The following is a 25,532-nucleotide window of genomic DNA, read 5'->3' on the forward strand; positions in this document are numbered from 1 at the left end:
CCTTAAAAAACTAAAAATAGAACTACCATACAACCCAGCAATCCCACTACTGGGCATATACCCAGAGAAAACCATAATTCAAAAAGAGTCATGCACCACAATGTTCATTGCAGCTCTATTTACAATCGCCAGGACATGGAAGCAACCTAAGTGTCCACTGACAGATGAATGGATAAAGATGTGGCACATATATACAATGGACTATTACTCAGCCGTAAAAAGAAATGAAACTGAGTTATTTGTAGTGAGGTGGATGGACATAGAGTCTGTCATATAGAGTGAAGTAAGTCAGAAACAGAAAAACAAATACCGTATGCTAACACATATATATGGAATCTAAAAAAAAAAAAAAAAATGGTACTGATGAACCTAGTGGCAGAGTAGGAATAAAGACATAGACATAGCGAATGGACTTGAGGACACGCTGGGGAGGGGGAAGCTGGGGCGAAGTGAGAGTAGTATTGACATATATGCAATACCGAATGTAAAATAGTTACCTAGTGGGAAACAGCTGCATAGCACAGGGAGATCAGCTTGGTGCTTTGCAACGACGTAGAGGGGTGGAATAGGGAGGGTGGGAGGGAGGCTCAAGAGGGAGGGGATATGGGGATATATGTATGCATATGGCTGATTCACTTTGTTGTACAACAGAAACTAACACAGCATTGTGTAGCAATTATACTCCAATAGAGATGTATTAAAAAAATTTTATGATGTTTGGGACCAGTTATATTTCCTCTGTAAATCAATTATTGACATTCTCTGCCCAATTTTTTATAGATTTGTTAGAGCTCTTTCATATATTTTGAACTACATAAGTTTCCCCCAAAGCCATAACACTTTAGTCTCTTTCCAAGATTATGAAAGCAATCCCAAAGTTCACCAGCCATGATTGCTACGTGTTTAACTTTGCCAACTTTTTAGGAAACAGATTTTACTTTGGCATCTTTAGAATGATAGGTAAAAAATATTATGAATTTTTACTCACAAACTGGGGAAATGAAGCATTTCCCTCTCTGCACAGGCTACAAAGCTGAATAAAGTTACCTTCCATAATCTCAATAGTAAAAATTCCTGCACTCCTTGCATTTTTAGTTCCAACCACATATTAAAAAACCAGTATCATATTTAATGTGTTGGCATTTTTTTTAGAATATATTAAACCTGTAAGAACACATCCCTGTGTAAGGAAGCCCATGGATTCTGGCAGGCTCTTATTAGTGAATCTAATAGGATAGCATCCTTCTCTGCATGTTGGCTCAGCATCATATGTTTGACGGTTTCTGCTGAGAGGTTTTTATTTATTTATTTATTTAATTTTTGGCTGCCTTGGGTCTTCGTTGCTGCGCGCGGGCTTTCTCTAGTTGCAGCGAGCAGGGGCTACTCTTTGTTGCAGGGCGTGGGCTTCTCGTTGCGGAGGCTTCTCTTGTTGCTGAGCATGCGGGCTTCAGTAGCTGGGACTCATGGGCTCTAGAGGGCAGGCTCATAAGTTGTGGCACATGGGCTTAGTTGCTCTGCGGCATGTGGGATCTTCCCAGACCAGGGCTCGAACCCACGTCCCCTGCATTGGCAGGAGGATTCTTAACCCCTGTGCTACCAGGGAAGCCCCATGACTTTTCTTAAAAAGAAAAATGCCACTGTCCTTCTTTTTCACAATATCATTAACTCCCCATCGTTTGCTTGAAGTTACTCTGGTAATGAAACCTTTCTGTTTTATAAACACTTATTTGCTAATATCTGTATAGATGTGTAAAATTCCTTGGGAAGGAGAGACACACACACACACACGCACAGAAGTTGTCTCTGGGGACAGGGTGACCTGAGGGTACATTTTTTCTGTATCCCAGAAGCACATTGATGCTTTGCTTATTCAGAACATCTTTTTTAAAAACCTCTCAGCAGAGGGCTTCCCTGGTGGCGCAGCGGTTAAGAATCCTCCTGCCAATTCAGGGGGCACAGGTTCGAGCCCTGGTCCAACTAGAGAAAGCCCACGCGCAGCAACAAAGACCAACACAGCCAAAAATAAATAAATAAAATTGAAAAAGTCATGAGACCTTTAAAATGGTTAAGCACTTTTATAATAAGTAATATAATTATATGTTATACTTTAATAAAAGAAATAAAGTAAAATAAAATAAAATAAAAGCACCAATTCTGAAATTATGCTTTGTACTCTTTTGAAAATCACTTGCTAGGCCTTTATTCCTTTATCTTTAAAATTAAAAGACAACACCTGTCTACAATGATTATAGGGTTTCCAGAAGGTCCGAATAAGATTCCAAATATATACAGGAACTCCCAAAGGCCTCAAACACAAAGCGTCATGGGATATAGATTGTGGTCCTTACCCCTGGAGTTGCATTCAGGAGGGTTCTCAAGTCGTTGAAATTACTTTCTGACAATTTCCGAGTCTTTTCAATGTGAGTCCTTATGTGTTGGCTCGCCACAAAACCACAGATGATACCAATGCTGCAGGAAAAGGAAAGGAGAGCATTTACTGTGGGAGCCATGGCTGTGTGGCCAGGTGCAGAGCAGCCCACAGCCGGGAGGAGGCGGAAGGCCTTCCTGTGCAGAGAACCCCTCCTCCCCAAGCCCAGCCCCTCCACTGCTACAGGCTTCCTGCCTCCATCCCATAATCCACCCACCACCAAATGTGGGCCACAGAACAAGACTCAGTCCTCTCAGGGAAGACACATATCCATTCAAGACACGTTGCTCTGTTAAATATGAGTCTTATAAATGGAACAATGTTCAGGAAATAGAAGTTACAAAGGTTATAAGACAGGGTGTGGAATACAGTCCCACTTCTGTACAGATGCGAATGTAGGTATACACTCTCCGTGCAGGGCATGCACATACACACACACACACACACATGCACACACACGCTACATGCATACCTCTGCTCCCCTCAAGAAGACTGTCAGGAAAAATACTAAAATGATAAGAATGGTTTGGGCTTTCTAATGTTTTTGGTTAATCTAATTGTCTTTGTTAGCTACTGCATTGTGCAGGTTGAAAGGAAACGTGGATTACTTTAGCATTAAAATACTGTATAAGCTGCAAGCCATAGAGTATACACTGTCTCCTTCCACTTTATGTGAAGTACAAAATCAAACAAAATGATGGTGCTAAAAGTCAGTGGTTATATTTGGGGGAGGGGTGGGTAATGGTGTAGTTAGGGTGTTCACTTCACAGAAATTTGCACATATGTGCTTATGATAGGAACACTTTTCTCCATATAAAATGCACTTCAATAAAGGGTTTCAAAAACACTACATGAGGGCTTCCCTGGTGGTGCAGTGGTTAAGAATCCACCTGCCAATGCAGGGGACACAGGTTCGAGCCCTGGTCTGGGAAGATCCTACATGCCGCGGAGCAACTAAGCCCATGAGCCACAACTACTGAGCCTGCGCTCTAGAGCCCGCGAGCCACAACTACTGAGCCCACGCACTTAGAGCCCGTGCTCCGCAACAAGTGAAGCCACTGCAATGAGAAGCCCACACACCTGCAATGAAGAGTAGACCCCGCTCACCACAACTAGAGAAAGCCTGTGTGCAGCAACGAAGACCCAAAGCAGCCGAAAATAAATAAATAAATAAAAACACCACATGAGAGGGATCTTACATGAAAAGCTACTCTACATGAAAATAAAAACCATATTTTTCGAGCCATCTGAAATGTCTACATTTAACCATTTTAAGAGCCCTTAATGTCTACTAATTACTAACAATCCCCTGACAAATGAATTTGACCAACTGGTTTGTTTTTGTGTCAAGGCCTTTAAACATTAAAATGTTACGTTTAAGATTGCTAATCACCAAGGCTCTGTTGGATTCAGCCACTAGATGGCAGCAAGAAATTATATAAACTCATAACACACCCTACAGAAGTTACCTCCAGAAGTTAACAAAATTTTTAGTTTGTAATAAATTGTTAGTTTGTAACCATCCAATGGAAGGTGTAACTATGTTTCTAAAAGAAAGTTTTGCAAATGATACGCCAACTTTGGGGGAAAAATTCTGATTCAGAATATGAATACTTCTGCTTCTTCACCAAAAGCAACATCTTAAGCATGATGCATTCATATATTTACAGGTATGATGGCCAACTGTCCACTTTTGCACTGAAAGTCCCACATTCCCAGGAAACCTCTCAGTCTTGGGTAATTGGGGAGTCATTTGCCCCATTTCTGTCATGAGTCATTCCAAGGAGCATTGCTGGTGTGGTTACCAAAGAGGAAGGGGGAGGGGGATAAATTAGAAGGCTGGGATTTACATATACACACTACTATATATAAAACAGATAATCAACAAGGGGCTACTGTATGGCATAGGGAACTATACTCAATATTTTGTAATAACCTACAAGGGAAAAGAATCTGAAAAATAATATATATATATATATATATATATATCTCACTGTGCCATACACCTGAAACTAACATGATAATGTAAATCAACTATACTTCAATAAAAAAATTAAAAAATTTTAAAAGATAGAGAAATAAACCTATTTTCCCATAGCAATATTACATAGGTGCATTGCCTTTCCAAACTAATCCCCCGAAGTCTGTAACACAATGTTGAACAACATTTCTTATGGTTAACAAGGTGCAGTGGGGACTTCCCTGGTGGCACAGAATCCACCTGCCAATGCAGGGGACACAGTTTCAATCCCTGGTCCAGGAAGATCCCACATGCCACGGAGCAACAAAGCCTGTGCGCCACAACTACTGAGACTGTGCTCTAGAGCCCTCGAGCCACAACTACTGAGCCCACGTGAGACAACTACTGAAGCCCGCGCACCTAGAGCCCTGGCTCCACGACAAGAGAAGCCACTGCAGTGAGAAGCCCGCGGACCACAAGGAAGAGTAGCCACCGCTCACCACAACTAGAGAAAGCCCGTGCGCAGCAAAGAGGACCCAACACAGCCAAAAATGAATAATATATAAATTAAAAAAAAAAAACTGAAGGTGCAGTGGAATATGCAATAAAGGAGGAACATGAGACTTGGGTTCTGGTCCCACAACTGCCATTAACTCATACTGTGTGAGTATGAGAATGTCCCTTCCCTCTGTGAGCTTCAGTTGGCATCAAAAACTAGAAATTAGATTAGATCAGTTCTTCGCAGACTGCAAAGGAGAGGGGTACTGGATGTCCACAAGGTGTCTTTGATTTTTTTTTAAGTTTGGGTTCATGTTGATGATAATCTTTAAAAGATCTAATTAACAATATCCTCTGACATTTGAAAGGACCACCTTAGAATCCATTTTTGTCGGTCTCAAGTCTGCATTGGTATTTATGAGGCTGGCCTTACACCACGGCAATAATAGTTATTAAATGATTCACTCATGCAAAATAAGGCCAAATGACCCCAAATAATGACTTTGGAGTAGTGTCAACAGAAGGGAAAAAAAAGCTGAGTCATAGTAATGCACCCGGACCTTTATTTACCATGCCAATTTTCAACCATTCTACACCATGACAAGCCAGGATCACCACCTGAATATACCTGCCCACCAGAGGATTTCACACTGGGGGCCCTTGCTCTCTCCCCATCATGTCCAAATTATTTGTCATTCATCATGCTCCAGACCCATTTTTGTCATATAAGTCAAAGTGAACTTGGGAAACAAACAGCAAGTCCAAGTCCACGTGGCTTTCCCTGAACCCCTGGATAGGAGGAGGAGGTCTTGCCTTGAATTCCCAGAGGTCTCGCCCTGAAGTTCTGATGGGTTTTTCTTACTTCATACTCTATTTTGCCTTTATTTCCACCTATGTTTAACTTCCCTAAAAAGAGATGGAAGCTGCTTCTTTGTCAACCTTGGGTAATGCAGGGTCTCGTGTCCATGGTGGGTGCTCAGTGAAGGTGGATTTAAGGACTGGGCTTATTTCATCTGATCCATTTAGAAGATTAGCCATATGTTCAGAATGTCCAAGTCAGAAACTATCTTTGTTCCTTTATTGAATAAATGCTGTTACTCCAAAAATCATCAATCAGTAAACACAGCATTGCAATACAATGCTGAATTTCAATACACCGTATTTAAAAGGACACATTTCTGTTACTCAGTTATAGTTCTAATTAAAATGAAAGTATTAATCATTTTTTAAAAACTGTACTAAACAGAATTCTGGGATAGAATTTACCAACTTTCAAAGCTGATTTTCACACTCATAACTCATTGTAAATTTTATATTTAAATTAAAGACAGCAAATTCAAATGCCTACACAGGCAGGCAGAAAGCATGAAGGGCAAAGTGCCTGGTATGAACCTGTGGGAGCTGGAGATAAAGCTGGGGGTGGGGCAGATGCTCTGTGGCTCCAGTAAGTGCTACCATGATGGAAGAAGACCAGATCTTCCAATTATTCACAAAAATCTGGGAATCTGGATTCATATGTAAAATCTCCCATTTCAATTTTTTTGTTCCCATTTTTAAATATTTGCAACAGGGCTTCCCTGGTGGCGCAGTGGTTGAGAGTCTGCCTGCCGATGCAGGGGGCGCGGGTTTGTGCCCCGGTCCGGGCAGATCCCACATGCTGCGGAGCGGCTGGGCCCATGAGCCATGGCCGCTGAGCCTGCGCGTCCGAAGCCTGTGCTCCGCAATGGGAGAGGCCACAACAGTGAGAGGCCCGCGTACCACAAAAAATATATAAATAAATAAAACAAAATTTAAAAAAAAAGGAATTCCAACTCATAAATGTGAAAAAAAATAAATATTAGCAACAAATCAAAGAAAAACATTTTAAATACTACACAAACCAATTGATGGTCTCCATTTGTAATCCCAAATTTAAAACCCTTAGTTAAACACAAATAGAGAATTTAAAAGTTATTCTTTTTGTTGTTGTTGATTTAGACATTCCTTATTATTCAATGTTCCTTTAAGCATGCACACAAAAAAATCACATGAAATTAATGTTTTGTTTTGTTTTTTTAAACACCAGTCAACTATTAGGATATGACGATAATGAGGGAAATTCACCTCACACAAAAAGGGAATAAAATTTCAAATGATAGTCAAATGACTACCAATTCTCTGGCATTGACACAAAAGCCTTTAAGCTATCGAAAATTTTATGTAGTAAAACAAAATCTCTTGAAATTTTTAGCAGAAGATAGGAATTTATTTTTATGACATATTAGCACTATAACTTCTGTATTTTATATGGACAGACCGATTTTATCTACTTGAAAGTAAATACTTAAAGTTTTTAGAGCATGGCTAAACATTTAGAATTTGTAGCAGTTTTTTCTACCAATTTCTACTGACAATGAAATTAGCCAATAAGAGCCAAATAAATGCTCTGTCTGTAACTGATCTCTTACTTTTTAAAGATAATTTTTCAATTTCGATTTCAATTTTATATAGCTAATTCTCTCATTAAGCAAGTCTCATGATTTCCAAGGCATGCTAGCTCAATTTCTTTTCTGGAAGCTTGTGGCCTCCACACCAGGAATTGACATCCCATTGTAACAACAACAACAACAACAGCAACAACAAAAAAGGACTTTGAAAATAGCCATCTTCCTGAAAAGGACTGGGATTCAGTTTCACCACAGTAATTGGCAAAAGCTGACTTACCAGACTGGGAAACTTAGAAATAACCTCTATTCTGGAGAAATAAAGGCACAGCTGTTCCTTTTTGTTGTTGCTTATAACCTTTTTGAAATTCTGAAAAAGGCAGTGATGACAAATGCAAAGGAAAGGAGAGAAAAGTTGGCTTTTTCTGGAGTAAAACACATCTGCTTAAACAGTCCACAGTGAGACGTGGAAATGTAATCTTCTGCTGATGGTCAAACAGACTTACGTAAACATATGTCAACTTCTATGGAATTCAAACACTCTGCAGCTGCCTTTGGAAAAGCTCAAACGGAAAAAGAATATGACCACATATATTCCACATATACTAGAGGATCTTTCTCATTAACACCTATGCCTTTCTCAATTAAAAAGAAAAGATTTCAAATTTTTTAATAAAATGGGATGGATGAAAAATCAAGACTAATTTAAAAACCAACTTCTTTTTTAATTGTAACAGTATTCAGCCACAAAAAGGAACTGATCCTGATAAAAGGCAAGTAGACTGCTCTGGGCTTCTGAAAGAATTTTTTAAAAATCATATACAAAGATTATTTATCACTAGTATCCAATCTCTGCTGAGGTCGATGGAAGCAGAGGCTAATAGCTTGTTTTCTTTCTCTTTCCGCCTTCTAATTTTGTGGACATTCTTTCCCCTCTTATTTTATTCTAATCTTCTGATTTTTTGGACATAAGTTTCTTCTCCTTTTTATCTAATCATAATATGGAAATTTCTGTTTTCTCCTGGTCTTTAATCTTCTTGGCTAGTTTTGATTACGTGCAAACAATTACTCAACTCATGCTGTTGAAAATACTTGCAAACCAGTAGGTGTTCTAAAATGATGACATCAAAATAGCTACTTAAATTAAAAAAAAAATTCAAAGCAAAGAATTTTAAACTTCTAGTCTGAATTCAAAGTAAACAAAACTATCTCAAATACTACTCTTATTTAGACCTATTTATAATCCTTATATAAATTCAATGTATTATGTGAAATAAATTAGTTTAAATTTGTCACTTAGCCTCAAATAGTTGGTCAACTTTGGTTTAATTGTACTGAAATTTAAAATTGTTATGCTAATTAATAAGTTTTACTCAGGTGGGGAAAGTATCTTAGCTGATTGTGTAGGAGGATAGAATCACAGATTTCTTTTTAAAGAATTTTCTAAACTAAAATATACTCAGGAGAAAAAAACTTACCTAAATGTGTTTGATGGGTCTGAGTTCTCAAGAATAAAAGATATATTTAGCATTCATTTTATATAAAATGAAAGCCAAGTTTACTTCTGACATTGTAGCTTTAATGTTTATATATCTTTGTATTTAAAACCTCATATAAGTAATTCAATCAGTTCAGGGTGAACTATAAAGTGTATATTGCATAATTATATGTAATGCAAATAAAAGTGCAATTTAAAAATAGAAACCCAATACAGGACATATGTTCCATTAAAAAAACTGAAAGCCCATTATTACATACGTGAATATTTATTTGGGTAAATGAGTACATGCAATAAAGAATTTTCCTGAAGTTACATCATATGTATTTATATCAAATGAAAATTCTTAACTTGTTAAATAAATAATCATGCTAACAAGAAGCCCTAAGGGCTAGTATTTTCAAAAGGCACTTTGTCACCTGAGCCTCATCTTTGATGTCTAGGGTATACAAAACGGAAGACACAGGGCTGTCCAAATCTTTGGATGAATGAAGGATGTAAGTTTCAGGCTTAAAGGAAATGCAAAAGGGTCTGAATGGTCTTTGGGCTATAACCGACATTCTTCTGGTAGCTGGGGGGAGGTAACTAGTCCCACAGCTGTAGGGTCTGTACATTCCTGAAAATCCTTCAAACACAAAGCAGAAAGACAGGGGAAATCTGTAATTACCACTGCCCCGATCCAAGCTGCCTTTCAGAATCCAATGTGAAGAAGCAGTTAGATTCAAATTATGGACAAAGAGAACAGGGGCACAGAGGGAAACAGGAGAGAGACAGAGAAACCCACACCCCTGTCTTGCAGATGAAACACACCCACAAAAACTACCTGGTGGTTAAACAAGTGTGCATGAAATTAGCTAACACATTCACTTGGATCCCGTTTATAAGTATATTGTTAAGGTCTATTTTTTTTTCTTTTTTAATATCTTTATTGGAGTATAATTGCTTTACAAAGTTGTGTTAGTTTCCATGGTATAACAAAGGGAATCAGCTATATGTATACATATATCCCCACATTCCCTCCCTCTTGCATCTCCCTCCCACCCTCCCTATCCGACCCCTCTAGGTGGTCACAAAGCACCGAGCTGATCTCCCTTTGCGATGCAGCTGCTTCTCACTAGCTATCTACTTTACATTTGGTAGTATGTATATGTCCATGCCACTCTCTCACTTCGTCCCAGCTTACCCTTCCCCCTCCCTGTGTCCTGAAGTCCATTCTCTACGTTCTGTGTTAAGGTCTATTATTTCACTATTTTCAGCAGAAGGATATCTGTTCAAAAAAACTGACTGCTTTGGAATCAGTGGCAGTGCACTGGCTTTTGCTTTTTGTGGGGAATTTTTGGTTTTCTAAATTTAATTTTTAGTGTACCTAATTCAGTAAGTAATACCTGAGTGTGGTAGATAATTCAAAAGAAACAAGAAGTCTGGTTGCAGTAAGAAGCGAGTTCGCTTCCCTTCCCTTCACAGCCACCAATTTCCTTCTCAGAGGCAACTCGCTTGGCCAGGGTCTCGGCAATCCTTTCACATGGTCTCTATGCAAACATAACCAAGCACATGGTCTCTATGCAAACATAACCAAGTGTTCACATCCCCCTCCTTTTTTGTTTTTAATCACTGGTGTTGTGTTCTACACGTGGTCTACAAACTGCTTTTCTCACTGCATCTCACCTGGGGACTGTTTCGTATCACCAACTCTAGAACTGGCCAGTGCTCTCCAATGGGTATATGGCAATATATCAATATTCCAATGAATGGTCCCCCAAAGCATACATCTCACCATGCTTCTACTGATGGCCACACTTCAAGAAGTTTTCTTCTTGGGTTAGCAGCCCAAACTTCAAAACTAAATTGTTCTGTTTAATTTTGTTTAATTTCTGTTTAATTCTGTTTTCTGCTTAAATTCCCCAATATCAGTTATTCAGAAAAATTTGAAAGATCTTACTCATGGCTACTGAGCAAATGTGGTGCTCAGAGACACATCCAGGAGGATGTGACTGACACTCCTCGTTGTCTCTGGGTCTCCTTGAAGCCTAGCATTACTCATGTCATAGGCACTTTATTTCTGGATATGACACACTGATTGAATGGATGAGGGAATGTGGAAAGATGACCAAGTATCACAACCAGAGGGCTGGTATTGTGAAGCACAACCCTCAGCTGAGGAATCTGATTTCACAACTAACCTTCATCTTAAAAGCAGTGTACATCTAATCTGTCAGTCCATTGGAAAACTTATGGCAGCAGCAGGGGCTGCAGAAGAAACATCCTAAATCATGAAGTGTGCTCCAGACTTCAAGAGAGGGTTCCATATTATTTCCAAAAAAGTACACATTTAGAACCAGAAATATGCAAATTTTATAACTGGGTAATATATCACTAAAGTATATATAGGTTTCTGCCTCCAGATTACCCTGCAGAAACACTGAAGGAAATGTTTAATGAAAATGGTACACTTATAGGAGCTGGATTTTTTGATTTATTTATGTATTAGTTATAATAATTATTATTTATTTTTAACTCAATAATAGAGTCTTTTTTTTTTTTTCAGCCATGTCGCAAGGCACGTGGGATCTCAGTTCCCCGACCAGGGATCGAACCCATGCCCCCTGAAGTGGAAGCGTGAAGACTTAACCACTGGGCGACCGGGGAAGTCCCAATAGAGTTTTGATGCTATGTTTTAAAAGTCACAATTTTCAAGATAATTCTCTAAAGAATCTGTGAATGCAACAACAAAGGGTAATTACCACCTTAAATGAAGAGAAAGGTATAATGAACTGATTTCTTTCTCACAATAAAAGTCCTCATTTAACAAACTTGAAAAAAAAAAAAAAGACAAATTCCAGCTTAACTGCAAACTCAAGAAAACTGAGTATATAGATAATGTTTTGGAGACTGGTTCAAGATGGTGGAGTAGAAGGACGTGCGCTCACTCTCTCTTGGGAGAGCACCGGAATCATAACTGACTGCTGAACGATCAGACAGGAAGACACTGGAACTCACCAAAAGAGATACCCCACATCCAAAGACAAAGGAGAAGCCACACTAAGACGGTAAGAGGGGCACCATCACAATAAAATCAAGTCCCATAACCACTGGGTGGGTGACTCACAAACTGGAGAACACTTATACCACAGAAGTCCACCCGCTGGAGTGAAGGTTCTGAGCCCCATGTCAGGCTTCCCAACATGTGCATCCACCAACAGGTGGAGGAGTTACCAGAGAATCAGACTTTGAAGGCTAGCGGGATTTGATTGCAGGACTTCGACAGGTCTGGGGGACAAGAGACCCCACTCTTGGAGGGCACACACAAGGTAGTGTGCATGTGAGGACCCAGAGGGAAGGAGCAGTGACACCATAGGGGACTGAACCAGACCTACTTGCTAGTGTTGGAGGGTCTCCTGCAGAGGCAGGGGGGTGGCCGTGGCTCACTACGGGGACAAGGACACTGGTAGCAGAAGTTCTGGGAAGTACTCCTTGGTGTGAGCCCTCCCAGAGTCCGCCATTAGCCCCACCAAAGAGCCTGTAGGTGGCAGTGCTGGGTCACCTCAGGCCAAACAACTGACAAGGAGGGAACTCATCCCCATCCATCAGCAGACAAGCAGATTAAAGTTTTACTGAGCTCTGCCCACCAGAGCAACACCCAGCTCTACCCACCACCAGTCCCTCCCATCAGGAAACTTGCACAGGCCTCTTAGATAGCCTCATCCACCAGAGGGCAGACAGCAGAAGCAAGAAGAACTACAATCCTGCAGCCTGTGGAACAAAAACCACATTGACAAAAAGATACACAAAATTAAAAGGCAGAGGACTATGTACCAGATGTAGACAATGAACAAGATAAAACCCCAGAAAAGCAGCTAACTGAGGTGTAGATAGGCAACCTTCCAGAAAAACAATTCATAATAATGATAGTGAAGATGATCCAGGATCTTGGAAAAAGAATGGAGGCAGAGATAGAGAAGATGTAAGAAATGTTTAACAAAGACCTAGAAGAAAAAAAGAACAAACACCTACAAGAATTAAAGAACAAACAGGGATGAACAACACAATAACTGAAGTGAAAAATACACTAGAAGGAATCAACAGCAGAATAACTGAGGCAGAAGAACGGATAAGTGACCTGGAAGACAGAATGGTGGAAATCACTGCCACAGAACAGAATAAAGAAAAAAGAATGAAAAGAAATGAAGACAGACTAAGAGACCTTTGGGACTACATTAAATGCACCAACATTCGCATTATAGGGGTCCCAAAAGGAAAAGAGAGAGAGAAAGGACCTGAGAAAATATTTGAGGAGACTATAGTCAAAAGTTTCCCTAATATGGGAAAGGAAATAATCAAGTCCAAGAAGCGCAGAGAGTCCCATACAGGACAAGTCCAAGGAGAAACACACCAAGACACATATTAATTAAACTCTCAAAAATTAAATACAAAGAAAAAATATTAAAAGTAGCAAGAGGGGCTTCCCTGGTGGTGCAGTGGTTGGGAGTCTGCCTGCCGATGCAGGGGACGCAGGTTTGTGCCCCGGTCCGGGAGGATCCCATGTGCCGTGGAGTGGCTGGGCCCGTGAGCCACAGCCACTGAGCCTGTGCGTCTGGAGCCTGTGCTCCGCAATGGGAGAGGCCACAGCAGTGAGAGGCCCACGTACCGCAAAAAAAAAAAAAAAAAAGTAGCAAAAGAAAAGCAACAAACAAGATACAATGGAATCCCCATAAGGTTAACAGCTGATCTTTCAGCAGAAATTCTGCAAGCCAGAAGGGAGTAGCAGGACATATTTAAAGTGATGAAAGGGAAAAACCTACAACCAAGATTACGCTACCCAGCAAGGATCTCATTCAGATTCAATGGAGAAATTAAAAACTTTACAGATAAGCAAAAGCTAAGAGAATTCAGCACCACCAAACTAGCTCTACAACAAATGCTAAAGGAACTTCTCTAAGTGGGAGACACAAGAGAAGAAAAGGACCTACAAAAACAAACCCAAAACAGTTAAGAAAATGGTCATAGGAACCATGGTCATCGATAAGTGCCTTAAATGTAAATGGCTTAAATGCTCCAACCAAAGACAGAGACTGGCTGAATGGGTATGAAAACAATACCCATATATATGTTGTCTACAAGAGACCCACTTCAGACCTAGGGACACATACAGACTGAAAGTAAGGGGGTGGAAAAAGATATTCCATGCAAATGGAAATCAAAAGAAAGCTGGAGTAGCAATTCTCATATCAGACAAAATAGACTTTAAAATAAAGACTAATACAAGAGACAAAGAAGACACTGCATAATGATCAAGGGATCAATCCAGGAAGAAGATATAACAATTTTAAATATATATGCACCCAACATAGGAGCACCTCAATACATAAGGCAAACACTAACAGCTACAAAAGAGGAAATTGACAGTAACACAATAATAGTGGGGGACTTTAACACCTCACTTACACCAATGGACAGATCAGTCAAACAGAAAACTAATAAGGAAACACAAGCTTTAAATGACACAACAGACCAGATAGATTTAATTGATATTTACAGGATATTCCATCCAAAAACAGCAGGTTACACTTTCTTCTCAAGTGTACATGGAACATTCTCCAGGATAGATCACATATTGGGTCACAAATCAAGCCTCAGTAAATTTAAGAAAATTGAAATCATATTAAGCATCTTTTTTGACCACAATGCTATGATATTAGAAATCAATTACAAGGGATTTCCCTGGTGGCGCAGTGGTTAAGAATCCACCTGCCAATGCGGGGGACACAGGTTCAACCCCTGGTCCAGGAAGATCCCACATGCAGTGGAGCAACTAAGCTGAGCAACTACTGAGCCTGCACTCTAGAGCCCACAAGCCACAACTACTGAGCCCATGCACCGCAACTACTGAAGCCTGCGCACCTAGAGCCCGTGCTCCACAACAAGAGAAGCCACCGCAATGAGAAGCCTGCGCACCACAATGAAGAGTAGCCCCTGCTCGCCGCAACTAGAGAAAGCCCACGCACAGCAACAAAGACCCAATGCAGCCAAAATAAATAAATAAATAAATAAACTAAAAAGAAATCAATTACAGGGATAAAAACATAAACACATGGAGGTTAAACAATATATTACTAAATAACGAAGAGATCACTGAAGAAATCAAAGAGGAAATCAAAAAATACCTAGAGACAAATGACAACAAAAACACGACAATCCAAAACCTATGGGATGCAGCAAAAGCAGTTCGAAGAGGAAAGTTTACAGCAATAAAATCCTACCTCAAGAAACAAGAAAAGTCTCAAATAAACAACCTAACCTTACACTTAAAGGAACTAGAAAAAGAAGAACAAACAAAACCCAGATTTAGTAGAAGGAAAGAAATCATACAGATGAGAGCAGAAATAAATGAAATAGAAACAAAGAAAACAACAGCAAAGATCAATAAAACTAAAAGGTGGTTCTTTGAGGAGATAAAGAAAATTGATAAACCTTTAGCTAGACTCATCAAGAAAAAGAGGGAGAGGACTCAAATCAAAATTAGAAATAGAAAAGGAGAAGTTACAATGGACACCACAGAAATACAAAGCATCCTAAGAGACTACTACAAGCAACTCTATGCCAATAAAATGGACAACCTGGAAAAAATGGACAAATTCTTAGAAAGGTATAACCTTCCAAGACTGAACCAGGAAGAAACAGAAACATGAACAGACCAATCACAAGTAATGAAATTGAAACTGTGATTAAAAACCTTCCAACAAACAAAAGTCCAGGACCATATGGCTTCACAGGTGAATTCTATCAAACACTTAGAGAAGAGCTAACACCCATCCTTCTCAAACTCTTCCAAAGAATTGCAGAGGGAGGAACACTCCCAAACTCATTCTACTGGGCCACCATCAACCCGATACCAAAACCAGACGAAGATACTACGAAAAAAGAAAATTACAGATCAATATCACTGATGAATATAGGTGCAAAAATCCTCAACAGAATACTAGCAAACAGAATCCAGCAACACATTATAAGGATCATACACCATGATCAAGTGGGATTTAACCCAGCGATGCAAGGATTCTTTAACATACACAAGTCAATCAATGTATACATCATATTAACAAATTGAATAAAACCACATGATCATCTCAATAGATGCAGAAAAAGCTTTTGACAAAATTCAACACCAATTTATAATAAAAACTCTCCAGAAAGTGGGCATAGAGGGAACCTACCTCAACATAATAAAGGCCATATATGTCAAACCCACAGCAAACATCATTCTCAATGATGAAAAACTGAAAGCATTTCTTCTAAGATCAGGAACAAGACAAGGATGTCCCCTCCTCCACTATTATTCAACATAGTTCTGGAAGTCCTAGCCATGGCCAAAAGAGAAGAAAAAGAAATAAAAGGAATCCAAATTGGAAAAGAAGAAGTAAAACTGCACTGTTTGCAGATGATGTGATACTATACATAGAGAATCCTAGAGACTCCACCAGAAAACTACTAGAGCTAATCAATGAATTTGGTAAAGTAGCAGGATACAAAATTAATGCACAGAAATCTCTTGCATTCCTATACACTAACAATAAAAGATCAGAAAGAGAAATTAAGGAAACAATCCCATTCACCACTGCAACAAAAAGAATAAAATACATAGGAATAAACCTACCTAAGGAGGTAAAAGACCTGTACTCAGAAAACTACAAGACACTGATGAAAGAAATCAAAGATGGCACAAAGAGATGGAGAGATATACCATGTTCCTGGATTGGAAGAATCAATATTGTGAAAATGACTATTCTACCCAAAGAAATATACAGATTCAATGCAATCCCTATCAAATTATCAATGGATTTTTTTTTTAACAGAACTAGAGCAAAAAATCTTAAAATTTGTATGGAAACACAAAAGACCGGAATAGCCAAAGCAATCCTGTGGGAAAAGAAGGGAGCTGGAGAAATCAGACTCCCTGACTTCAGACTATACTACAAAGCTACAGTAATCAAGACAGTATGGTACTGGCACAAAAACAGAAACATAAATCAATGGAACAGGATAGAAAGGCCAGAGATAAACCCATGCACCTATGGTCAACTAATCTATGACAAAGCAGGCAAGGATATACAATGGAGTAAAGACAGTCTCTTCAATAAGTGGTGCTGGGAAAACTGGACAGCTACATGTAAAAGAATGAAATTAGAACACTCCCTAACACCATACACAAAAATAAACTCAAATGTATTAAAGACCTAAATGTAAGACCAGACACTATAAAACTCTCAGCGGAAAACATAGGAAGAACACTCTGACATAAATCACAGCAGGATCTTTTTTGACCCACCTCCTAGAGCAATGGAAATAAAAACAAAAATAAACAAATGGGACCTAAATAAACTTAAAAGCTTTTGCACAGCAAAGGAAACTATAAACAAGACAAAAAGACAGCCGTCAGAATGGGAGAAAATATTTGCAAAGGAATAAATGTACAAAGGATTAATCTCCAAAATATATACACACCACATGGAGCTCAATATTAAAAGAAAAAACAACCCAATCAAAAAATGGGCAGAAGACCTAAATAGACATTTCTCCAAAGAAGACACACAGATGGCCAAGAGGCATGTGAAAAGCTGCTTAACCTCACTAATTATTAGAGAAATGCAAATCAAAACTACAATGAGGTATCACCTCACACCAGTTAGAATGGGCATCATCAGAAAATCTACAAAAAACAAATGCTGGAGAGGGTGTGGAGAAAAGGGAACCCTCTTGCACTGTTGGTGGGAATGTAAACTGATACAGTCACTATGGAGAACAGTTGGAGCTTCTTTAAAAAACTAAAAATAGAATTACCATATGACCCAGCAATCCCACTATTGGGCACATACCCAGAGAAAATCAGAATTCAAAAAGCGTCACATACCACAATGTTCACTGCAGCACTATTTACAACAGGCAGGTCATGGAAGCAACCTAAATGCCCACCAACAGACAAATAGATAAAGAAGATGTGGTACATATATACAGTGGAATATTACTCGGCCGTAAAAAGGAATGAAATTGGGTCATTTGTAGAGACGTAGATGGACCTAGAGACTGTCATACAGAGTGAAATAAGTCAGAAAGAGAAAAACAAATATCATATATTAACGCGTATATGTGGAATCTAGAAAAATGGTACAGATGAACCAGTTTGCAAAGCAGAAATAGAGACACAGATGTAGAGAACAAACGTCTGGACATCAAGGGGGGAAAGCGGGGGTGGGGTGGTGGTGGGATGAATTGGGAGATTGGGATTGACATGTATACACTAATATGTGTAAAATAGATAACTAATAAGAACCTGCTGTTTAAAAATAAATAAATAAAATAAAGATTTTTTTTTAAGTTCCTAATAAAAATGAGAAAAATAAAACAAAAACAAAAAAAAAACTGGGCGTATAATTAGAAAGTTAACTCCATCCAACAATATTCTCAAATTCCCCAATTCAGGGACTCTACCCATCTGTATGGCACAGGGAACTATACTCAGTATTTTGTAATAACCTATAAGGGAAAAGAATCTGAAAAAATACATATATTTATATATATATATATAAATAACTGAATCACTGTGCTGTACACCTGAAAGTGACATAATATTGTAAATCAATGATACTTCAATTAAAAAAAATTTTCTTGCAAAAGATCCCTTCGGACGTACAAATCAACTAGAAATACTTGCTCTGCCTTCCTGCATGCTGCCTGTTTCGAGAGAGCTATTTAAGAGGAAGGAGGTGCTGTCCTGGGAGGTGAATGCTTTCTTCAGTCCCAGATTTATCAGGATGGCTTCAAAACGAAAAAAAAACACGAGGTTGGCTTATCACATAAACTAGAGCAGCCTGGTTACAGCACTAATTTCTGCTTATAGTGATGTGCTGGGCAAGCATTTTTGTTCCCTCTTTTCTGTTTTCTGTTTTTTGTATTTTGTTGCTGTTTCCAACTCATGCTCAACAGTTAAAACACAAGACATTTCTCATCAACCTAAAACACAATCAGCTGTTGTCCAAGATGCTACTTGCCTTATAAATATACAAATCACCAAGAGGGAGAGTGTAAAGTAGCTCTTGAGGGCGGCCCCATTTTTCTTCTGTCGCTGGTGCATTTCTCCACCACACTTGTTACAGCAACGACACAAACTAAAGACAAACCCCACCAGAGGCATCAGAATAATAAACAGCAATCCCAGGACAGCACAGATAATAATCCCGATCTCATAGTAGATAATCTGCAAGTCAAACAAAAGAAACAGCACATACTGTAACATAAAATTACACGTAGAACATTCCACAGTGTACACATTTCATGCTTTTTAAGCTATTTGCCATCATGAATTAAATCTTGAGGGGTGTGTGTGTGTGTGTGTGTGTGTGTGTGTGTGTGTGTAAAGGAAGCAGAGATCTGAGTTATCAGAATATGGAATCAAGCAGTTACTACCTTCTTTCAACTTCCAGGAAAATATCCAAATTCAGGGTCAAGTTGCAAACGGTGTCATTTCAACCCCAAAGGTATTTTGTTTGTTTTTAAACGGCATGACAAATTTTGGCAGAAGTCCTTGCATAATGAGTAACCTTATGTTTTTCACCAGAAAGATAGAACTAGTAATAGTTATTAAGGATTCAAAGTAGTTTGGATTGGATCGATTAATGACAAATTCATATTTAGTTATGAAAGAATCTGGAATATATCCAAATTTAGAAAAAAAGGCTCAGACTTTCCAAATCAGACATGTTACTCACAGGCCACTCAGTTTCCCCACCCATGTACTGGGAATAAAATACGTACCTTATAAGGTCCTTGTGAACATTGCAGATAATGTATGATTAGTGACAAGGTGCCATGGAAAGTACCTGGCGTGGAGCAGACACTTGCTAAGTGCCCCTTTCAGGCTGCTGAGCCCAGCCTCACCAGCTAAGTCTCAGATAGCTCCTAGGTTCCTAGGAACTAGCACAATAGCTAGATACAATCAAGTGACCTAAACCTATTTTCATAATCACTGATGGCTTTATTCCAGGCTAAATCAAAATTAATGCAACAGGATGATAAAACTCGTTCTCATTCCAATCCATGTATGCAGTTACATTTCCATAAAGCAAGACACTTTAAAAGAATGGCAGAAAATTACAGGTTGGCGGTTTGCAACCTGTAATGGTTTGTAATGGACCAGCTAGATAACAATACATTCTGAAGCCAAGCTGAGCAAAGGAAAACGAAACCCAAGCCTTGTTCCTAGAAGCAAGTGGGATGTCTTAGGAGAGAGCAGTGAACTTGGAGTCAGAGGACCTGCTTTAAATCCCAGCAGGGGCGGCTTTTAATTCTCTAAACTAGGAAATGTTACATTAGCATTAATGTCATCAGCATATTGTGAGGGACAGATAATTAAATGAGTTAATGTGTAAACAACTAGCAAAGTGCCCAGCACACAGCAAATGTTCAATCAGTATTAGCTAACTCGTGGGCAAACGCTTATGAGTATTAAGCTAGGTGCACATGGCACTTGAATATTATCTACTTCTATATTAAGGTTAAAATGCTAAAAAGAAAAAAGGTGATTGCAATTTTGATGCAGCCTTCTTAAGCTAAGCTGGACACCACGGCCATGAAAAGTCGTTATTTGCCGGTGTGTAACCCACCCTTGAAGACTCACATCATTGGCCAACTGAGAAACCAGCTCCAAACACTCCAAATTCTTACTTATTTTGCTATCTTTCTCAGCAAGTATTCTAAATTGTTACTATTTTTAGAAATTGTTTCTGGGAACTTCCTGGTGGTCCAATGGTTAGGACTCCACATTTCCACTGCAGGGGGCATGGGTTTGATCCCTGGTTGGGAAGCTAAGATCCTGCAAGCTGCATGGCACAGCCAAAAAAAAGTTATAACACTGAACCCCAAACCCAGGAGAGAAGGGGTACTGAAATGTTTTCAATGCACTATCTTTAGCTCCAAATACAGATTTTATATTTTGTATATAAGCTTTCCAATGTCACTACTCAATATTAGGCTAAACAGTATGAGGAACAAGATTATGTCATTTCCAGAGTTCACGTCTACACTTAAAAGTCTGGCCAAGATCTGGCAAGAACCTAAATTATTTCCTGATATACCAAGATCTCCGGAGTGCTTTGTGGACTGTGTTGAAGAGACGCTCAAGATTTAAATTTGCAGATGGGTTGCTATTCTTTCGTGGACTACAAAAGCTGAAAGATAGGATGGAAGATGATGGCAGAAACAAAAAGGAAACAATTTAAAAATCATCACAGTGGAGATGACAGTGAACAGAAAGTTCTGGCAAAAGCGTCACACCACTCGCGGGCTTTAGACAGAGCAACATGAAACAGCAAGTGAGGACTTTACCTTCAGAATCAAGACTACATTTTCTGGCTGAGGAAGTCAAAGCCGTTGCAGAGTTTGTGCAAGCAGAGGCAGCATGCATCAAGAAAACAGAAAACATTATTGGAGTCATTAACCACAACTGAGACCATTAATATCCCACACAGAGGAAATCAAGGGAGGGGAGGATGACACAAGACAGGAACATAAAAGGAGCATTTATTAGACAAACAGTGTTTGGGGTACCGTCAAGCTCTAGGGCTCACATTTGGATTTACATTGGATTTCTTGAAAGGTTCTTAATCAGTATGCTAATCAGTTACGGACAAGGGGAACTACAGGGAAAGTTACAAATGTTTAACACACTAACCACAACCACATGGTCTCCATGAAACAGAGAATCAGTGGCTGCCTAGAACCCCAGAGCCCAAGGCACCAACTTCCAAGTGTCCTCTTTTTAAAATGACAATCTTATGGCATCATTCCCTTGTTTAACAGCATTCCATGGATTCCCACCATGTTTAATTCAAACTCCTCCACGTGGTCCTATGTTATTTAATTCTGGCTTCACGTCCCCATTCTTCTTGAGCACTCTAGTCCCCAGAAAGCATCATGGTCTCTCTCCCTTTCCTCACTTTGGGCTCCCTCTTGCTTGAACCTTATTCCCACCACTCTTCTGCCGATGAAACTCAAGTCTGAGTTTGGACGTTGCTTTCTCCAGGAAGTCTGTCTTGATAACAACGTCTGGGTTTGCTGTACATCCCTCCTTCATGATGCCATGGAGTCCTACACTTGTCCTTTCACAGTGCTTACCTCATTTGCTCAATTTATAAGACTATCCTTTTTGGAAGAGGGAGGTGACATACGTATGAAGCGGGACAGAGTCATTATTGTTGTTATAGTTGACTCAAAATGTCCTCACGTGGTTAAATAAAATTTTGTGGCTCCATGGTGTTCCCCAGATGACGTTTTTCAAATTGTCTGGTCCAGGAAATCCAAGTTTGGAAGCCATTGCCTTAGCTGGCAGATTTTCACAGGTGCGGAAGAACAATGTTTGCGATGGTAATAACCTTTAAAGGCGGCATCATCTGAAATGTTGGGATGGGCAGTTCAGATACACATGCCCCTGGGGACCCACAGGGCGTCTTGAGTGACCCCAGCCTCCCTCTCTGGGTCCGGGCCCCACGGGCTTGTTACCTCCCAACCTCACCAGTCATAAGCCCCTCACAGTGTGTGTTAAAAACACTGATTTCAGGCCCCTCCCCTGGAGAAGTGTCAGGGGATTTGGGTAAGACCAGGAATCTGTCTTTAAAACAAGCCCCGTGTCATGATTATGATTAAGTGCCTCCTCAGTCTTGGTGTATAAATACCTCAGCTCTTTCACCTTCCCACGGGCTAATTCCCACACCGGTGTCTTCCGTGTCTAGCACAGCTCCTCTACCAGGATGGAGCTCTGTTGCCTCCTGTGGCAGGTGGCGGAATGATACACCCTCTACAAGCGGCCCTCCCTCCGCTGTGTCACCTCGCACTTCACAGCCAGGGTTCCCTGCACCTCCCAAATAAGTGACTTGCCCTGGAGTCCTTGACTCAGGGTCTGCTTCGGGGACTCTGACCAAACACACCCAGCATTTATCTCCCTAAGGCCAATCAGAAAGCTCGCTTCCCAAGGAGCCCCGGCTTCTTTGGTGTCTTTGCTTAACCAAATCCCTCTTCCTTGGATAAATGGAAAACATGACCCAATTCCACACCTAGGGCGGGATTCTGTTCATTCATGTGGGCCCAGTTCTGGCTCCTTTCTCTACACCAGCTCTACCCAAACAGTTTTTATCCATTTGTAAAGACACCTGAGGTGGAGAGGAGGTCAGGAAGTAAGGAGATCCCCAAGTAAGGAACTCCAAGTCTAATATCGAGCCAACCATAAAGGACTCGTCCAACTGAGAGTCCTGCCGTGGACGGTGGCAGCCAACTCTGGCTCATACTTGTCAGGCTGCTGAGAGTGACCTCAGAGTCTGAGGACCTGGTCCTCTAAGGCTTGGGCCCAGATGAGAGAGTTCAGCCTCTCACGCCCAACCCATTCCTTGCCAGAGCTAACTGGCATTCAGGCTGGGCTGCTAACGGCATGCAAATTTTCAATACAAATATAAAAGCAAAGGTCATTTTATTCTGCCCAGGGAAGCAGGCACACATGGGCAATCATGTTTGGAAGATATAAATGAAGCCAGTGGCATTGAAGAATGAAAATGCTTTCTGTGGTAGGAGGGAAGGCGTAGGCACTAGTGTGTATCTGGCTCATCCTCTTTTATACACATAAATGGCCTCGAGATGAGAACTTCCTCTTTGGCTTCTGCATTCACTTTTCCCTTAAGTATCATTTTATTGCAAATTGAGAATATGCAGCCACTGTCCCCACCACTGGGCAAGAGTTCACTGCCTTCACACCCGCTGGAGACACTGTCATTCACCTCTGTTGTGCTGGCCATTAAATAAATAAAAGTCCACTGGTACCTTTATTGTTGTCTTGATAACCACCTTTGTACCAGGAAAGGATGGAACGAATCGTCTGACCCTGCAGGACTAATAGCTTGACAAACAGATTCAACTAATTTTTATTATCCTAACATTCAATGCAAAAACAGTCGTCTGTTTATTTCACTGGCAACCGACATTCATCATAGGCCAAAATCGAAATAACACACTCTTCTGTTTAGGTAAGTTAATCTCGTGGATGCAAACAGAGTGAATTAACAACACCTTAACCCTAACCCTAACCCTAACCTTGGTATTAAGTAGAGACATGAAAGGTGCCTGGATACTTTCTGACAATACTGTTGTCCACTCATCTGAGTAAGGCCTTCAAGGCCCTCCCCTGATCTGGCCCCAGCTCACCTGTTCTTCCTCTTCCTCTCACCCACCGTCTCCATCCCTGTGTTTCTTCCCCTCACATCTCATCCTCTGCTCACGTGGTCCCCACAGCTTGGAACGCCAGCAAAGCCGCCTCCCCACCTGTTCCAGCCCTGCTTATCTTTTTAACACCAAGCCCGCACATCACTTCCTTGTGGAAGAGCTCTAGTAAGAATTAATTCTCTTTCTTCTACAAGTATGCATGTGTATGTTAAAAGTACGCATGCCTACTTTTAGGGATGTTCAAACCATTCCATTTAGTTAAGGGGTTCTCATCCCTTGTCTAAAAAAAGTAGCATAAGACTTCCTTTAAGGAAATTTTAGTTTTTCAATAACATACAGCTTGAAAGCTGAATGTTTCTTCAAATGCTACTTTTGAAATTTCTGCTGTAGTTCAAATGGGATTTATAAGGCATTTCAGTACTCCATAAAGCTTCTTAGTCAAGAAAGGTTACTAAATTCACAGGTAAAACAACTCGTTGTTTAAAGATTTACTTTCAAATCAGCCAAAGTTTTGCGCATATTTATTTTTTGCTAACAAATTCATCAATCAAAATTACCTTCTCATAATCCGTTGATAGGTCAAACTCCTTCTGTACAACTTTTCTTAAAATATCTGGGGAAAAAAAGCCACAAAACAATGGCACAATTACTTTTTCAGTAAAAATATTAAATGCATATTTAGAAAATAAAGGTCTATATGTGCTCACAAATTATTGAACCTCAATAGAGTATTCTTATACTTTTATTCCTCTTTCTTAACGCAGGTAAATAATTGACCTAATGAGGCTCTAACCAGAAGCAAAGAATGGAGAACAAATATTTTCGACCTACGATTTTGCCAGTGGCAAAATTAGAGGGTTGCCATCGTTAAGAGTTTTCAATTTCTCACAAAACACCTTAAAATTTACCAGCAAATTACATATACCTCATTAACAGTCACTAATAAAATGTTACATTGATGATTCTTTTTTTGTCAATAAATCAAGTTTAATTAATTACTATTTATTAAATTTCCAACATCGCCACACCCATATGTTGATTCTGGCTGCTCAGCCATACAAACTACAAGAGCAGAGCGACAGAAACCATATGGTCTCCAAAGCCTCAAATCTTTATTATCTGGCCCTTCACAGAAAAAGTCTGCCCTCCTGGTCTATATGAACATGTTGACAGGACACTGAATCACAAGGTTTAAAGTTTTAATGTGACCAGTTGTGCATGATTTTTGCTGGCTAATATATGTAAGCCAAGTTGGACTGACAGCACCACTAGCCACAGGAGATAATGAATCTCTAAACTCTAAATGTGATGTTTCTTTTAAGTTGGAAAATGCATTAACATTTGCATGCAGATTGGGAACATCATATCTCCTTAGGGAATTGACTCCATTTACGCCTACTGTTTTTTGCCCCATGGCCCATGAAATTGCTTTTCTTAATTATTTGGAACCACAAATGCAATTTATTCTTT

General features: G+C 39.8%; 1 protein-coding gene across 1 annotated transcript in view; it reads right to left on the minus strand.

Annotated features, from left to right (window-relative positions):
- The window catches only part of PROM1 (prominin 1), a 94,635-nt gene that overhangs the window by 44,667 nt on the left and 24,436 nt on the right, over nucleotides 1-25,532 (minus strand). The window contains exons 2-5 of the mRNA XM_007449828.1: nucleotides 24,620-24,675; nucleotides 21,183-21,209; nucleotides 18,851-19,056; nucleotides 2,349-2,469 (exon numbers count right to left, since the gene is read on the minus strand). Coding sequence (XP_007449890.1) covers nucleotides 2,349-2,469; nucleotides 18,851-19,056; nucleotides 21,183-21,209; nucleotides 24,620-24,675 — 410 coding nt within the window. The remainder of the gene's footprint in view (nucleotides 1-2,348; nucleotides 2,470-18,850; nucleotides 19,057-21,182; nucleotides 21,210-24,619; nucleotides 24,676-25,532) is intronic.

The sequence above is a fragment of the Lipotes vexillifer genome, unplaced genomic scaffold (assembly GCF_000442215.2).
Source record: "Lipotes vexillifer unplaced genomic scaffold, Lipotes_vexillifer_v1.1 scaffold1067, whole genome shotgun sequence".
Classification (NCBI taxonomy): domain Eukaryota; kingdom Metazoa; phylum Chordata; class Mammalia; order Artiodactyla; family Lipotidae; genus Lipotes; species Lipotes vexillifer.